The sequence below is a fragment of the Colletotrichum paranaense genome (assembly GCF_030867605.1).
Source record: "Colletotrichum paranaense strain IMI 384185 chromosome Unknown Scaffold_3.1, whole genome shotgun sequence".
In the NCBI taxonomy this organism is placed as follows: domain Eukaryota; kingdom Fungi; phylum Ascomycota; class Sordariomycetes; order Glomerellales; family Glomerellaceae; genus Colletotrichum; species Colletotrichum paranaense.
The window spans coordinates 2,549,680-2,563,363 of record NW_026848961.1 but is presented as its reverse complement, the minus strand read 5'-3'; the positions used below and the strand labels follow the sequence as shown (position 1 = coordinate 2,563,363).

General features: G+C 49.5%; 6 protein-coding genes across 6 annotated transcripts; 2 read left to right on the top strand and 4 right to left on the bottom strand.

Moving 5' to 3' along the window:
• Window positions 1–320: 320 nt before the first annotated feature.
• CPAR01_04432 (uncharacterized protein) lies at window positions 321–2,088 on the bottom strand (the record flags this gene model as incomplete). The annotated part of the gene is made up of 7 exons (XM_060488713.1): window positions 321–473; window positions 535–773; window positions 830–839; window positions 882–1,453; window positions 1,494–1,638; window positions 1,699–1,838; window positions 1,896–2,088. Coding segments are annotated over 7 exons (1,452 nt in total), but the record flags the coding sequence as incomplete, so codon positions are not given.
• A 930-nt stretch (window positions 2,089–3,018) lies between these two features.
• On the bottom strand, window positions 3,019–3,507 carry CPAR01_04431 (endoribonuclease L-PSP; the record flags this gene model as incomplete). The annotated part of the gene is made up of 1 exon (XM_060488712.1): window positions 3,019–3,507. The coding sequence occupies one exon, from the start codon at window positions 3,505–3,507 to the stop codon at window positions 3,019–3,021; it is 489 nt and encodes a 162-aa protein (XP_060352918.1).
• Window positions 3,508–3,985: 478 nt separating this feature from the next.
• CPAR01_04430 (uncharacterized protein) lies at window positions 3,986–5,693 on the bottom strand (the record flags this gene model as incomplete). The annotated part of the gene is made up of 4 exons (XM_060488711.1): window positions 3,986–4,375; window positions 4,517–5,102; window positions 5,155–5,563; window positions 5,633–5,693. The coding sequence occupies 4 exons, from the start codon at window positions 5,691–5,693 to the stop codon at window positions 3,986–3,988; spliced, it is 1,446 nt and encodes a 481-aa protein (XP_060352917.1).
• A 646-nt stretch (window positions 5,694–6,339) lies between these two features.
• On the top strand, window positions 6,340–7,187 carry CPAR01_04429 (nitroreductase; the record flags this gene model as incomplete). The annotated part of the gene is made up of 2 exons (XM_060488710.1): window positions 6,340–6,777; window positions 6,840–7,187. The coding sequence occupies 2 exons, from the start codon at window positions 6,340–6,342 to the stop codon at window positions 7,185–7,187; spliced, it is 786 nt and encodes a 261-aa protein (XP_060352916.1).
• A 1,242-nt stretch (window positions 7,188–8,429) lies between these two features.
• On the top strand, window positions 8,430–10,149 carry CPAR01_04428 (uncharacterized protein; the record flags this gene model as incomplete). The annotated part of the gene is made up of 5 exons (XM_060488709.1): window positions 8,430–8,558; window positions 8,627–8,869; window positions 8,944–9,138; window positions 9,216–9,592; window positions 9,669–10,149. The coding sequence occupies 5 exons, from the start codon at window positions 8,430–8,432 to the stop codon at window positions 10,147–10,149; spliced, it is 1,425 nt and encodes a 474-aa protein (XP_060352915.1).
• A 505-nt stretch (window positions 10,150–10,654) lies between these two features.
• On the bottom strand, window positions 10,655–12,516 carry CPAR01_04427 (FAD binding domain-containing protein; the record flags this gene model as incomplete). The annotated part of the gene is made up of 2 exons (XM_060488708.1): window positions 10,655–11,816; window positions 11,876–12,516. 2 exons carry the CDS (start codon window positions 12,514–12,516, stop codon window positions 10,655–10,657), a joined length of 1,803 nt encoding a protein of 600 aa, XP_060352914.1.
• Window positions 12,517–13,684: the final 1,168 nt, after the last annotated feature.

Below are 13,684 nucleotides of genomic sequence, written 5' to 3'. Positions count from 1 at the left end.
TCTGACGTGAATGGTTGAAAGTAACGGGAAATCAAGAATTTAAGTCGTGATATTGGTGTGTAGCCTACGTATATTGTTGTGCTTGCCGGTGCTATTCAGGCACGTGGGTAGAACATTGAGTGTTGTCGACTTCACGTTGAATCGAATACAAGAAACGTCATTGGACACATCTGAGAAAACGATCTTGCTTGATTTCTCTCCACAGATTCACTACGCCAATACACTGGCCCCTTTCCCATGCCAACAATTCCAACCCTCGGAGCCTTAAGTACCTTAGTGTCTTCCAACTGTAACCCCGGAAGATGTATTGTAATGTCGAACTAAGTTGACTGTTCCCTCTTAGACTGCATCCTTTCTTCAATAACGACGGCCTTGTCTGGACCAGACTCAGAAACTGCGTGAATGGTTCGAAGGTTCTTCTGCCACGTCCGTGAACACCATGCAGGCACATTCTCTTCAAACAATTTATCAATCTGTTGGAATCAGCCATGCGCATGGGACTATGAGTTTGATTTTCCGAGCAGTGCAACTCACCTCCATTCTGGAAAGCCCCGTGAGTTCTGGGGCACAGGTGTATGCCCAGACCAGAGACAGAACAGTCATGCCAAACCAGATGTAGGACACCTTGACTCCGAGGTCTCCGGCAGTCTCATCAATCATGTAAGGCGTAACAAATCCAACCAGCCACGTGATGATCCAGTATGCCGTCAACACGATGGAAGATTGGTAATTTCTCGCACGGTCGGACAGAGGCTCTGTCATCAACAGCCAGCCTACTTAATTCGTCAGTGGAGTTCTCTTCTGCAGAGTTCTAACGCAGACAACTTACCCCCAATACCCTAAGTTGGTGCGTATGAAGCGATAAAGAACACTGCCCCAACGATCAGCATCATCTTGTCAGCTTTGCTGTCCGGAGCAGCGCTATGGATGACGCCGGTGAGTAATTGGGCGAGCCCCATAAGGATCCCGCCCGCGATCAAAGATCTTCTCCTTCCCAGACGCTCAATGAGATACATGGAAGGTGCTGTGAAGACGCAATTGGTGATGGCGAGAACCAGAGAGATCAGGTACGAGTCGTCGACACCCGCCGCGGCAAAGAAGGTTGTTCCGTAGCCGAACCAGAAGGTGATGCCTGTGGATATAGTGAAGAATGACATCGCCACGCCAATGTGAGTTCTTCTGAGATCGGTTCCTCGGAAACACTCGATGAATCTTGCGCTTCCGTGCGTATTCTGATCTGTAATGTAATTTTCGATTTCGACCATGGCGTCGTCAACTTCTAAGGAGTTAACGTCTGCGTTGCGGAGAACGGCAAGAGCACGGCGCGCTTCGGATTTCTGGTTCTTCTTGGCAAGGAGGAGTGGCGACTCGGGACAGAAAAAGACACCGATGACAACGATCAGTGCCAACACCAGCTGGAATGCGATCGTAATGCCTACTTCCGGGTCAACCTCTGCCAATATGTGGTCATCTTATTCTCGCAATTTACTTACGCCAACTCCGGGAATCGTTATACTTGGAAGTTGCCAGGCTGATGCCACAGGCTATGACGTTGCCTGTGGTGAGGAATTGGGTGTAGAATGCCATCAATTGTCCTCGATTCGTTGGCGTAGAGCATTCCATGAGATAGGCAGGAACCTGCATCACAATAATCAGCTGTCGTTCAAACTAACAAGAAGTGTGAAGCTGAGTTCTTACTGCGATAGAGATGAGGCCGAGAGCAATACCAAGTAAAATACGGCCCACGATGAATATGGGTGGGGCAAGTCCAGCGGTCTGGAGCGCTACGCCTGCAGCATAGCTGATTGAGGCTGTGAACAAGTTGCCGCGCCGGCCAACTGCGGAAGATCAGCAAGTTTGACAACACTCTAAGTTCGAAACGCCTAAAGACTTACGCAGATTGGTAAGAGGTGCTACTAGCTGACATCCTACAAGAGCTCCAACGACGAATAACGCAGAGAATACGCTCCGAGTATATGGAGTCAAGTATACGTCTCCGGTGACGCTATGTTTGACGCCGTAGATTCGGGTGAAGTCCTCGGATCCAAGCACGCCGTTCAAGTACCCGGTATTATACCCAATGATAGTTGCTAATGCAGCTTCTTAGAGACGCCACGATTGAGTTGCCAGGACGAACTCAACAGACGAGAAGATAATGCTGTACACGAGAATTTTGCGGGCTGATAACATTTTGGGTAACAGATGAGGAAATTCGAAGATTGATGGGCTGCCTTGCACTCAAACTTTCTCATTGTAGTGAGCGCATGCCTCATGATTTAATAAGTCAAGCCATCGATACATATAAACTAGACTGATAGACCCAGCTTTCTGGCCAGGGTCACTTGGAGGCGTCTAAAGAATTTGGTCAAGACCTTTCCGTAAATGGTCTATCAATCATTCTGTTGGTCTCGTCGAGAGATAGGAATTCGCATTCCGTCTAAGGGGGCAAGACCATCTGTTATCTCACTGGCCTATGAGCTTGGGCTTTGCGACAATCTGTCAAACTCTAAATTCATAATAGCGATGACTTCTTATCAGCTGCACCATGACTAGATTGCATGGCTCTGATCTACTATCAAGCTGAGTCTTGCCTTACAGTGTACTACAGGACGTGGAAGCCTGTCTACCCTGAGTTTGGCCTGTTCTTGATGCTTATTCGAAGAGTCGAAATTGCCGAGTCTTTTAGACTCCTTCATCAGATATCTGTTATCAATGAGATTCCAGAGTCTGGCCTAATCTTAACGCTTGACAGTGTTTGAACTCGCCGAAGAGATGAAGTGAAGACGTGATTCTTCGAGTTAAGGTGCCATAAGAAATGCTTTTACTTCGGCGGGGATCAATTTTGAAAAGATTGCATGGCTATATGGGCGAGGGGAGTTTCATGCGCACCCGCCGTTTCGTTTACGAGTTGCGGAAATGCAAATTTAATGTCTACATTGAAAAGTCCATCGTGCCAGCCACAAGAAGGCACGAGAAGAAATATCTTGAAGTTTCAATTCTTATTTGCGACGATATCTCTCAGACAGCGTGAGCCACAACTTCGATTTCCACGCGCATGTCATCTTCTCCCAAACGTGGAACGCCAACACAGGTCCACAGAGGTTGATGATCCGGCATCCACTTCCTAAAGTTACGGACCATCGCTTCCAGAGCTTCGTTGTTGATTGGGACGTGATATGAGTTGATACGGTAGACTTGGGTCCATCCTTTGCCACCAGCATCCTTAAGACATCGATCCACATTCTCGAAAGCCAGATCGATTTGGGTGTTGATCTCCTTTTCGAACTCTCCAGTGATCGGATCCCAACCACCTTCAGTAAACAGAGTTAGACGTAACTTCGATGGAATAGGCAACAGATGAGCCTTTGGGGGAAGGATGTGATGGGAAAGCTCACCTTGTCCCGAGCATTCAATGCGATCGTCGACTCGTACTGCCTGGCTGTAGGAGTACCTTTTCTGCCTTTCAACCCCCTGTCCCTCGTACGCAAAGAATTGTAGATGAGACATGACTTCGGGCTTCCTCAATTGCGGTGACGTGATGGCTCAGTGTGAAAAATGACGACAGACTTGCAACTAGCAGATGATCGATGAAGACGAAAGGGTTCGTCGCAAAGAATTGGATGCAAGAGAAAAGATCTGTAAGTTCCAATAGAAGAAAAGTCCTCCCTGCGGCTTTTGCAATGTACACAAGTTCCATATCTGGAAAATACCGACGAGTCCACCAGGGCATTTAAGGAACTCCGCGAATAGCGAAATACATAGACACCCCTCACGCACTGGTAAGACTTTGAGGCGCGGAATTCAAGTCCCTCGCGAGATAGCATGGGTGCACGGATCGCACCCTTCTATCCCAACAACCCGAATCCGAGGCGGAATTTGAATTCCTTGAGGATTTTCGATATCGAATTAGGCTCTCACGTCACACCCAATGGATGAGCTGGACCCTAATCTGAGTCTTACCCCTAACAACTGGCGGAGTTGAAGACTAGACCTCTTTCTTTTCTCCCACCTTCCCAGCTTTTCGCAAGCCAGTCGAACTGATCAGTGTGGCCACAACAGCAGCAGCGAAGCATGTCCAAAATCCGCTCCGGTAGCCCTGCAGCAGAGAAGAATTGTATGTCACGGAGCCGCTCGTAGCCATTTTTTCGCTTCCAGCAGCTTCCTGTACCGAAGCCGCAATCATAGCAGTGACAGCCAGGCCGATGCTGTTGCCTGACTGCGCAACAGTGTTAAAGACGCCACCTGCGAGAGCCTGGCTCTTGCCCGGGAAGTTATTCGTAATGACCAGGTTGCTGATGTTGAAGAGGAGGTCGGTGCTGATGACGCTGATGATCATGGCCGGGAAGGCAGACTTCCAGTACATCCACAACACATCCTATAAGGCAAAGATAAGAGGTGCCGCGATGCTCATGATTCCCCCGATGAGGCTCAGCATACCCGCGTCGACTCTGTCCATGATATCGGCTGCGACGAGGTTGGTACCTAGACCAGAGACAACCACTGGCAGAAACCGTACAGCCGTCTGCAAGGCATCTAGCTGCTGGGACTCCTGATAATAAAGAGTAGCCCAGTACGAAAAGGCGTTGAACCAGGACCAGGTGAGGAAGACGGAGAGACAGACGGTTGCAAACTCGAGTCGGTGCCAAATGCTATTTGGAAGAACGGCTGGGCGGCCAAGTCTCTCCTGACGACTCTCCCAGAAGACGAAAAATGGAACAAGCAATCCGGCAACAGTTGACAGGGAAATGGAGTGAGGCCGGCGAATAAAGCTGGCGACGCCGTTTGTCAGCTCGGAGAAGAGGTAAGACAGGAGAGCCAAACAGGCACTAGCAGAACCGTCGCCGACCCATTTTGGCTCATGGGCAAGACGGTGGACCATGCTCTTCAGTGAGACTCGGTCCGATCCCGGGAGACGCCTAGGCAGATAGAAGAAGGCGAGGATCATGAATGCCGCATTGACGCTGGTGGACATCCAGTAGCCGGCGCGCCAACTCGCGGCCTGGACAAAGATACCGCCCAAGACGGGGCCCATGGCGAAGCCAACTGGATTACCGCCACCAAAGACCGCAAAAGCAACATTGCGGGTGCGACCCGCGGGTAAGCTTGAAGTTATGATGCTCACAGCGGGCGGCATGCAAAAGGACATTGCTAAACCTTGCACCCGTGCGGAAGGCGATGAGCTCTCCTCCAGTGCGACTGAGCGACACTGCCAAGGTGAAGACCGTATATAATAACAGGCCCGTCAAAAGAACGGGACGGTTACCAACAACGTCGGCGATGGCGTCAAGGGGAAGGAGACCGCACGACAACCCTAGAGCATAGACAGATGCTGGCCACAGTTGCACACTCGGAGCAATGTCGAGCTCCCTGGCTACCGCAGGCAGAGCCACGGTAAGCAGGCCGGAGTTGAAGGTATTGAGAAGCGACACGGACGCGGGCGTCACTAGAATGCCAGCCCTATGAAGCTTACTTGGAGGAGCCATATGTTCCGAGGGTGTCGCTTCTGGGGAGGGTAGCCTCAAAGTCTCGTCTGCTGCCGCCAAGGTCTGCTTGTGAAGCGGCACTGGCTACTGTGGCTCCCACGAGCGGCTATGTTGACGTTTCTTTCCATCTCGCACCGATGTTTGACCACCGAAGTCGAAAAAGGTATCGGCGTTGGCCTTCGTCTTGATGATGGTTTCTAGTTCGAACATTGTGTAAGACAGAACAGAAAACGAAGGTGTGAGTAGGTGTCGACTGGTATGTGAGGACTATCTTCTAGCCGGGACCGAGAAAACGAGGCGTTTTATCCCACGATTCCCTCCTCTGCTGACTAAATGCCGTCATAGTAGGTTCTTTGGCTGATCAGATGAGAGATTGTACAATATGACGCCAGGATTATACCACTAAACACAATGAGAAAGTGTTATTGTTTGCCAGAGTCCATAGTTGGTAGACATTTGGTGGAAGCTGGCATGTAGATGCTCAAGTTCAGGACAACTTGGAAACTGGAGTTTGCGCTTATCAATCAATTTATTAAACTTCGCCGCCTACCAAACAACCTGGTTCAGTAGCGATAACAAGTACTAGCGTTGTTCTATTCATGTCACTTCCTAGTCGAAGTTTCATTATCCGTAACCATGCTATCAAATGTTCTTTCCCCCTTTTCCTCTCGGCAGAAACTCCGCAGACTGGATCTGAAATTTTGAAAGCAGAAGATATCTGATTGGGTAGTATTACGAAACCGAAACAGAGTTCACAGATGCTGACTTTCGTACTTCGTATTATTGCCTATGATATCGAGTAGTGCTTTCTGAAGACCTAGTATCTGATATTTATTCAACAATTGCACCCAGTCAAATGGCAGCTTCACTAACAGTTCCTGGGACAGATCACTCCATTCCTCGGCTTACACCTCTGCTTGCTGCTTGGTTCATCGTTCTACCTGCCGTTACTTTTGCACTATTTGACCTTGGTCTTGGAAACCGCCACAGCACAATCCCGGCTCAAAACATGACGACCCCTTTCCTTGACACCATCGCGGCCCGCCGATCCTGGTACGCCCTGGGAAAACACCTGACCATCGATCAAGGCAAAGTGAAGGCCATGGTCGGTCATGCTATGCAGTCGGTTGCTAGTTCATTCAATTCGCAATCCAACCGCGCGGTCGTGCTCTTCGGCTCCGAGCATGACAAGCTGTGGGATATTGTGACTAACGTGCTCAAGGCCCAAGTCACTACGGATCAATGGGTGTCTACGAGCCAAAAGACAGCCGGATTCAAAGCCGCTGCCGGAACTGTATGTCACTCAATCAGTCCATCCTCCACATTCAAATTCACCAGCGTGATCTAGACATGCAGACGCACTTCAACGAAGGTTATATTCTTTGTGGACGGCGAGATAGTCCAAAGTTTCGCCAGAAAGTTTCCAACTTATTCAGACCAGTTCCCGTCTGGGCGGCACAGTCGAATGCCATGTTGCAGCACACCACTTGGACGGCGCTGTCAGCCGAAGGGCTCGGCGCCTACCAACAGCATTACAACCCCCTGATTGATGAATTGGTAGCCGCAGCCTGGTCTCTGCCACCTGACTGGCGGCTGACGGCTCAGCTTGTGTTTGGCGAGCGGATCGGCCCTAGTCCGGCGCTGGGGAAGCAGAAGCCATTAGATGATAAACTGAAGGTCTTTGGCGCAGATACAGGAGTTTAGGGCAGACTGGGGTCCATGAACATAAGCTATAAGGCTGTTTAGACCGTTTGTGAATTTTCAAAACTAAATAAGACCCAGAAGTCTGAAGCAGCGCTTCCCTCAGCGTACCGATACAACCCGACCTCGACCTTCTGCTTAATATACTTGTTGTCTCTCAGCTGAGTATTTAGGTTCCTTGCTACTAGATGATAAACTGTATCAACTTCAGGATTGAAATAAGGGACTTCATATACGCAGTAATATGCAAGGCAATCGGGCTAAGAGCCGCTCTCTGTACATTGTCCAATGGGCCATGGCACCTTTATTGGATACCGGTGTGACAAATATGAATAGAAATGTTGTGCTGAGAAGTTTGACAGCAAATAGGCGCCTTGGAAGACCGAGCCCGAGGCCGAACTGGAAGAAAATAGGGTGGCATCGGCCTCGGCTTCGCGGGATTCGGGGTAGGCGGCTTGAGTGACTGTTACTGCAATTCCACGGAAACCACACGGTCCATCACTGTCTCAGCCGAATTATCAGTGTCAGGCTTGTTCGCCCTAGATTCTGTCCCCCTCCGTTACACCATGCTAGGCCCCTAGCTAGACACAAGCTAATGTACCCCGCGATCCAATCCTCACGACGCCCAAGTGCTTGGTGACTCTTACAGGTGAAACGAAGACATTTGTGTGACCAGGGAGTCTGCTGAAGATCTTCTATATAATATAAGATAGTTATCTATAGTCTTAAGCGGTGATTAAAAAGTAATGAATGAAAATCTCTTAATTAATCTGTTTAACCGGACCCAGAAACTTGATGGTCCATTTACCTTCGCCTTGAAACGAGAAGAATCCTGATAACTTAGCTTTGCAATCGCAATGTTCCGTCTTCTCAACTCAATTCTTTTCCTGGCCGCTACTGTTTTGTTCCTTCTTTGGAAAGTAAGCAAAGTGGGATCTAGGCCACCCGGCTATCCGCCCGGTCCACCAACATTGCCAGTGCTAGGCAATTTGCATCTCGTTCGTGAACCAGTCAACCACACTGAGACAAGCGGTTTTACTAATAGCATGGACATAGATGCCGAAGTTGAGGCCACATCTCCAGCTGCAGAAATTGGCCAAAGAATATGGGTAAGACTTCACATTTACCTTTCAGAAGAATAATCCAAGGAACACAGCAGAAAAAGAGCCGAGGGAAGTGAAAGTATAAATGTTGACTGGATGGAGCGGTAGGCCGATTTACTCATTGATACTCGGCACGAAAGTCATGATCGTCCTATCATCAGATACAACTGTCAAAGAAGTGTTGGACAAGAGGAGCGGCAATTACTCTGACCGGCCAGATATGTTTATCGGCCAGAAAGTAGCCAGCGGCGATCTCCGCCTTGTTGTGATGGTAAGTCGACGACAGATGAGACAAATGACAAAGGTACAGAAGGGAACTAGCAAGCTGACAATTTTCAGAGATACGGAGACAACTGGCGCATGATCCATCGCATGGTGCACAACATCTTGAACATCAAGGCTGCTGTCACTTACGTGCCTTACCAGGACCTCGAAAACAAGATTCTTTTGAATGACCTCTTGGAAACTCCTTCCGATTTTCTCCAGCACATCAGAAGATTTACCTACTCTCTTTCTACACAAATGATATACGGTTATCGCTGTACTGATAATCATGACCCAAAGCTTCTGCAGCTGTTCGAGGTAATCATGTCTTCTCATCACAGCTGATGTTAACAAAAAGTAATGCTGCGCAAAACTGACTATTGATGACGCAGAGTTTCGAGAACTGGGGCAAGTTGTCCGGAAGCTCTAGCGCCCAGTTGGCAGACATCTATCCTTTCATTCAGAGCTTGCCTAGTTCTATTGCACCGAACGTTAGATACGCCAAGCAACTGTACAAGATAGAGAGCCAGAACTATCTCCGACATTGGATGATGTCGAAGAAAGCGCTCGACGACGGAACAGGACTGGTGAGTGCCATACCTAGTCTATGACTCGGGATCAAGGGATTCGTGCTGGGACCCCTTTTTGACAAGTGACTCAACAGCCCTGCTTCTGCAACGATATATATCGCGCTCAGACGCAAGAGGGCTTTAGCGACGATGCTGCTGCTTATATCAGCGGCTCGCTGCTCGAAGCAGGCTCAGACACAACGGCAGGAACTCTCTATGGTTTCATTCAGGCCATTATCGTCTGGCCAGAAGTACAGAGAAAGGCCCAGGAGGAGATTGATCGCGTGGTTGGTCATGACCGTCTACCCACCGTCGATGACTACCAGAATCTGCCTTATATCCACTGCTGCATCAAGGAGAGCCTGCGGTGGATGCCGACTGTTTTCCTTGGTGTACCTCATGCAGCAGTTAGGGATGACGTTTACATGGGTTACAACATCCCGAAAGGCGCGACTGTGATTAACAATGTATGGTGAGTCAATCCTTGTAGAAGTCACGTACCAGCGCCCTTGTCGAAGCGGCAAGTCTAATGTCTCGGCGCAACACAGGGCCATTCATATGGATGAAGAGCGCTCACCAAATCCCCGCGTATTTGAACCCGAGCGCTTCAGGGACGATCACACGACACTCTACCAATCCGCCATGGGAGACACGAAGAAGCGTGACAATTTTGTCTTCGGCGCGGGACGACGCCTTTGCCAGGGCATTCATATCGCTGAAAGATCCCTATTTCTGGGCATGTCGAGGCTCTTATGGGCATTCGACTTCTCGCCTGCCCTAGATAGTCGAGGTAATCCGGTGAAATACGACACCGAGGACCTCGTCGGTGGCATTACTGTGCAGCCATCTGAATATCCCGCCCGAATCAAGCCTCGGTCGGCGGGGAAGGCCACTATCATAAGACACGCTGCTGAGAAGTGCAAGCAGTTGCTGGACCCGGTCACCATGCAATGGAAGCAGGTCCCAGAGGGCATGGCCTTCAGTACATGGATGCCAGACAGCAACTATGAACACTCCGACGACATGTAGCTACTTGTAGTATGACTTGAGATAGGCAAATCAGTTTAGTTCAGGGATGTATAAACTTCGAATTTCCTGGATGTCCGTGCCCTGATTGAAGCTGAGTGAGATTGATTGGGGAAGAAATGAAGACATCTCATTTGAGAAGTTATCATTGAGAAACATATGGTCATGGCTAGACGGCCATTATAGTTCAAAAAAATAATCTACATGGCGGGCAATATTAATTTCCTTAATACTGAGATTGTGATTTCATGAAGCACGAAATTAATCAATGTCTCATGCTAACTCTGGAACCCAGAAGGGACTAGTGATATGAGGGCATGTTCTAGATTAAGGACGCATACTAAGAAATATTTGAGGTTGTGAGGATAAGGCAAGGAGGCCGAGACAAAAGACCACAAGGTCAAAGATGGATGGATTGATGCAAATTGCAACTTTACTATCAAAAAGTGAGGTTTTCCCGAGCATTCATTTATGGCGTCGCCTCTGCGCTAACTTTGTTGGGAATGCTCTATGCCTTCACCCCCGATTCAGCAGGCACTTCTATTCCAGGCTTTGCATCCCCGATGACCGAATTCTTCACCTCCGTAGTCATGTGACCAGAGACAGTCCGTAGAACAGTATCTGCGATCGCCGGTGAGTTCACTGTCTCAGCTCTCCAGGCGACATGCTGGTCTGGGCGAATTAGAACCAGGTTTCGCTCATACAAGGTTCTAGCTTGCGCCTCTCCCGGAAGATTGATCAGCGACAGACTCAAGCCCAAATCGTTCGCGGCTTGGATAAGATGACATTGTCCCACATCAGTATCCGTGAAGCAAAGAAGTGACCAGTGTTTGCCAAACCTGTCAAATATAGCGGTGCCATCGGAAAGGAAAATGTGGGGAGGTCGACCACCAGGCCATGTTGTTGGCGTGTAACAACGCGGATCCGAGGGAGGCTCGCTGCCGTCGTCTTCTTGATGTACAATAATGTGTGAGTTGTACCGGTATCCCATCTCAATTCCAAGGTCCCTGTTTTCTCCATCATGCCTTTGATAGAATTCGTCAACACGCTGTCTGAGCAGATGTGCTTCTTTTGTGTCGGTATCAACGCGACGAGGGTCACCGCCGCCGAGCAGCGTCTGCAACTCATTGTGAACCTTGAAGTGATCATGGGACCGCTCCACATTCTTGAGGGCTACTGGCTTGCGCTCTAGCTCATACGACCTGAGGAGCTCTGGCCCGCCCTCACCATTGATGACTGAGGCGAGCTTCCATCCGAGGTCGAAGGCATCCCCAATACCCATGTTCATCCCATACCCCCCGGTGGGGATATTCTGGTGTGCCGAGTCGCCGGCAAGGAACACATGCCCTTCGCTGCTTCTCCATTGGCGTGTCACGGCGACATTTGGCCTCCAGATGGAGCGCACCAGAATCTCGTCGATCTGGAATTTGTACGGCTCGTAAAGCCCTCCAAGGACACGGTAGACTGCATCGCGAGATTCGATCTTTTCGGGCTCAGCATCAAGGGGCAGGAACAGATGGGTCGTCCAGGTATCTTTCTCGTCTTGCGAGATGATGGCCCCTTCAAAATTGCCTGACTGGCCGAGAAGGAAGATATGCCAGAACCTCCCTTGTTTGTGTAGTTTTGTTAGATCATGAGACTTGAAATGAACTAGTAGGGCACAAGAGGGTCTGGAAAAGGTTATTAGAGTTTGATCAATATTCGCCATACCTTACTGGTCAAAACTCACATTGGGCCTCCGTCGAGAGGAATCGACAATGACGTACGCGTTCGACTAGAGGCGCCGTCGCATCCCACGACATGGTCGGATCTTAGAACGGTTCTCTCTCCGGTATTCATGTCTGTGATTGTCGTGTGTGCGAAGTCCTCTTGCTCTTCAACGTGTTCAACCTTGAAGCCATAGTTGAGGTCAATAAGAGGATCGTCGTCGCAGATATTCTTCAGCCATCTTTCAAAGATGGCTTGAGACACTCTCTGCCAGGGCTCTTGGGGCTGTGTGCCGTTATTTGTGTTCTGGATTTGACATCTGAATTTGTCTACTCCTGGGAGGTCCCACTGCGTGAGCGGCTTTTCAGCAGAGAGCCCAGTGGATATGATGACATTCTGATCGATACCCGGCGGCACGCCTTGCTTTCGGAGGTCATCGGCGAGGCCCAGCTTGTGAAATATCTCCATTGATCGAGCGTTGGTCAGGTCCATTTTGGGCCACTTGGTGGTGGTCTTATTGCGTTCGAACAGTTTCGACTTCACACCATAGAAGGAGAGAACTCGCGCAAGTAGCAGACCGATTGGTCCACCTCCCGCAATGACAACGACTCCCCTGGGCAGCAGCTCCATGTCAGGTTTTGGCGTCGGTTCGTTCGAGACCATGATCTCTTTGCTGCAATTCGGCGTGTCTGTTGAGATCTGTTTCTTGCAAACGTCTTAATGTCTCTTGGAGGACTGGCTGTAGTTATTCCAACACACGCAATTCATGCACATAGGTAGGCGGAGGGACCATAAGATGGACCTACATATAAGACTCAGACCACCATCGAATGCAGAAGAGTGGCCTGTCTCCATTAAGACCTTGGCCAGATGCCGGACAGGATATTGTGTAGCTTAGATAAGTGGCTCTAATGATTAAGGACATGCAATATACCATTCTAAGCCCTGGCTTACGTTTTTCAGGGTCTTGGGTGGCGGCAGAGCCGATCCATGTGTTACTTGATAGGTAATTCTCACCGAAGGATTGCCGTCACTCCACACTCGCTCACTGTACAGCTGACTTGCAATAGGGAAATGGTTTCTGCAGTTTCTTACCGTGCTCAAATCAAAGTGGCGTATACTCGTAGGTTGTCTAAGGTGAGACCAAACGCCCCGCTCGACGCGGCCCGGCTACCTTCACCCGGCCCCACATAGGCCGACGAGAAGTGGACCCCGAGCCCGAAGCCGAAGCCTAAGCCCGATAATGCGCTAGCCGTAGCCGTGCTCACACCCACAAGTGTGATCCTATTTTGGTGCTAATCCATCCTTCTTTGAATACAACCAGCTTCTCAGTACATTCAATATTTCCATTATTCCGGGGTTACCTCGTAATCATTCACCAATCTCAGAAGCAGGTGTTCTCAACACTTTGGCACAGTATTTCCTGGAGTCATGGGCTATCGCATCAGTACCCCTGTCAAAAGCCTAAGTCAACCCTAGGCTTTTGAAAAACGCGTCACTTCTCTATATTTAGGAATCTCATGGATCAATCGCTTTGTTTTTGATAATTTGAATCTTTTGCGCCTAGCCAGACTCTCCTTTGGTCGGTTGCGGAAGGGACAAAGTCGTTCTCATTTTCAATGGCCAAGCCGAAGTCGATACCCGAGGCTGTCATCGAATGAATCGACAGTTTCCAGTTTCCTGCTGACTACACTGGACGGCATAATGCCAATCAGCTCTGTCTCTGCTGGCGAGTAGATACGCTAAAGAATTCATCTCTCGTGAGTCTCTGACAAGCCGTGAGGCTTGCTTCCACCGATAGCGGCCACGCTTCTCAGGCTCGTCATGTTCC